This window comes from Mangifera indica, chromosome 10 (genome assembly GCF_011075055.1).
Source record: "Mangifera indica cultivar Alphonso chromosome 10, CATAS_Mindica_2.1, whole genome shotgun sequence".
NCBI classification, from domain to species: domain Eukaryota; kingdom Viridiplantae; phylum Streptophyta; class Magnoliopsida; order Sapindales; family Anacardiaceae; genus Mangifera; species Mangifera indica.
Genome location: NC_058146.1, coordinates 12428819 through 12431471, shown reverse-complemented (window position 1 = coordinate 12431471; position 2653 = coordinate 12428819). Strand labels below are relative to the sequence as shown.

The 2653-nt window shown below is 32.0% G+C and overlaps 1 protein-coding gene across 1 annotated transcript; it reads right to left on the bottom strand.

Annotated features, from left to right (window-relative positions):
* Positions 1-827: 827 nt before the first annotated feature.
* On the bottom strand, positions 828-1536 carry LOC123227269 (photosystem I reaction center subunit psaK, chloroplastic-like). The gene is made up of 3 exons (XM_044652004.1): positions 1366-1536; positions 1196-1276; positions 828-1109 (listed from the first exon to the last, which is right to left on the bottom strand). The coding sequence occupies exons 1-3, from the start codon at positions 1444-1446 to the stop codon at positions 882-884; spliced, it is 390 nt and encodes a 129-aa protein (XP_044507939.1). The 5' UTR covers positions 1447-1536; the 3' UTR covers positions 828-881.
* Between the last annotated feature and the right edge of the window lie 1117 nt (positions 1537-2653).

Sequence of the window (2653 nt, the reverse complement as noted above, 5' to 3'; positions counted from 1 at the left end):
GCGGTGAGGTGGGAGCAGTTGTTAGTGTAATCTTCGAAGGAGACATCATATATAGTCATTGACTAAGTAATTGAAGGGGGCAAGGAGAATGAGAACAAGATTCTAGTCTTGCCCATCACTTTTATAATTTTTAGTTTTATAATTATTAAAAGGGGTGGAAAAAAATTAACCAACTTTGAATGTTGGTGGCATTTTTGCAGTGTCCCCAACTTTAGCTTTATTAAGGGGCGTTTGGTTTGAGTTTTTTAAAATTATTTTGGTAATCTATTTTTTATTCCTTTATTTGGTTTGTCAATAATAAAATATTATAGTCATCTTCTGTTACTAATGCTGACGTGACAGATAATATAGGTGATAATCTAATTACTATCTTTACCTTAGGTATTTAAAGATTACCGAGGTAATCTTGATTTTATTATAATTATATTATTATTTATTAATTTTTTGAGACAAAAATAAATTTATTTTTAATTAATATGATAAATAATATAAAAATAATTTTAAAATAATTATATTTAAGAGCATTTAAGTAAAATAATTTACTAGTAATCTTTTATTACCTTTAACCAAACACAATAATTATTTATACTTATCAAATTTTATCAAACATAGTAATCATTTATACTCAATAATCTTCTATGTAATCTATCTTCAAAGTAATCTTTATATTTTGGTAATAAAACATTACCTAAACTAAACGTCCTGTAAAAGTAACCTACTGTTAATTTTTTTACTCATTTCACTCTGTTTCTTTGTCCAATCTTAATGATAAATAATGGATTGTCCATAACAAGGTTGAAACGGAGCAATTATACAGGAAATAAAAATGGCGGAACAGAAGAATAATCATTAACTAATTACATTAAAACCCTTGGAGAAATTTACAGAGCACCTATGTTCTTGAGGCCAAGAACAACCCCAACCCCAATTATGTGACCAACCGAACCACAAGCCAAGGTGTCAGCCAGTGTGAACCCAGCTGGGTCACCTGTTTGCAGCCCTGAATCCCTCACTTCAAGCTTCAATCCTGCCGTCGCCTTCCTGTTTGCCGACGGTGCCAACCCAAATCTTCCTGCAAACAGCATTAGGCTTGTAGTTGTCACCATTATCTGTTCCCAAACCAAACAATCAATCACTAAAAAAATTTTGTAAAATAATCTTGTACTGTTACTTATATAATGACACTCTTACTTACCAAGTTTGTGGGTGAGCCGATAAAGTCACAGCGTGCACCCAAAGCTCCCTTCCCCTTCTGCCTCATTGGTTGAACTGCCACCTACATAATCACAATTGAAAAAAAGACAAATAAAAGGGCATGGCTAAAGGACATTGCTGACTGACCAAGTAAAGAGAAGAAGCACTGACCAGACTTTGCTCTGGAGCGGCTGAGACTTGGGGTCTTAGCCCACTGAACTGGGGAAGAGTGGTCATAACAGAAGTGGCCATTTTCTGCTTCTGGGAAGAATTGATCTAAGAAGAAATGTGATGGATTGGCAATTTAGTTTGTTATATTTAGAATATTTTACCCAAAAAGGTTTGTAGGGTTATAAAATGAGCAGTTTGGCAAATTTTCATGGTGTCCACATGAGAAATTTGTGGCTTCAGAATGCTAGAATTGGATACACTTGGATACTGGTTTCTGACTTGGCATTTTGTCATTGGGGTTCACTTCACTGGATAAGATTTTGTGTTTTCCTAATATTTTGCTGGGCTGGATCTGAAAGGATTTATTGGGCTTATATGAGATATCATCCGTCTCATTGGATGGAAAAAAAGTAAGGTTGCTAAGAAAGTTTAGGGCTCACAAACTATTCATTGTTCAACTCGTGTTGGGCTACATTTGATTCAATTATTATCAAGTCAAACTCAAAATTGGCTAATTCTTGCACAACTTGATGATCTTGGAAGCTGTAATAATAATATTAATAAATTTCTAAAAGTTTAAAATATTGTATTTATATATTTAAATTCTTATATCTTTACTTTGAATATATAAGATAATTTATTAATATATATATGCTACAAAGTTTAACCGTAATTTTTCAAATCTAATTAGAGTTAATCATTTATATCTTGAGCTCAAACTCGAACATGTTACTTCTGAACTAGTTAAACTCAAATTTAAGCTTAAGTATTGTGTAAACCTAAAGAGTTAATATTTCATTTCCTTCGCTAATGTTATACACCCACTATCATTATTCCTAAAATTTAAATTTAGATAATTAAATTTAAAATTCAGAAAAAAAAATGAATATTCACAATGTAAGGTCTTGCTTGATTTCTAAGAAATAAGAAAGTGAAGTTACACCTAAAGAAAGCAACATACAGTTTGCAATAGAAAAAATTACCTATCATTGAGCCTTTCCATAATGATTCTTCTAATTCCCTCAAGCATTGTCAAAAATTATGTTTATATGCATTGACATCAAATTTCTTTGATTTCTTTCATCTTTGCTCTAAAGCACATGACTGTTGGTATTCCGAAAGCCTTCCAAAATAGGTTCCTCAACACTAGGGTAGACATGTCCAACATAATTTCTTTTTGTGTGCACAAGGCTACAATTCATTCAAGGTAGCCAAGTCATAAGCCCCAAGGGATAGATTGAGTGAAAATAAGAGAAAGTTTGATGTATAAAAGAGTATAAGTTTAAAT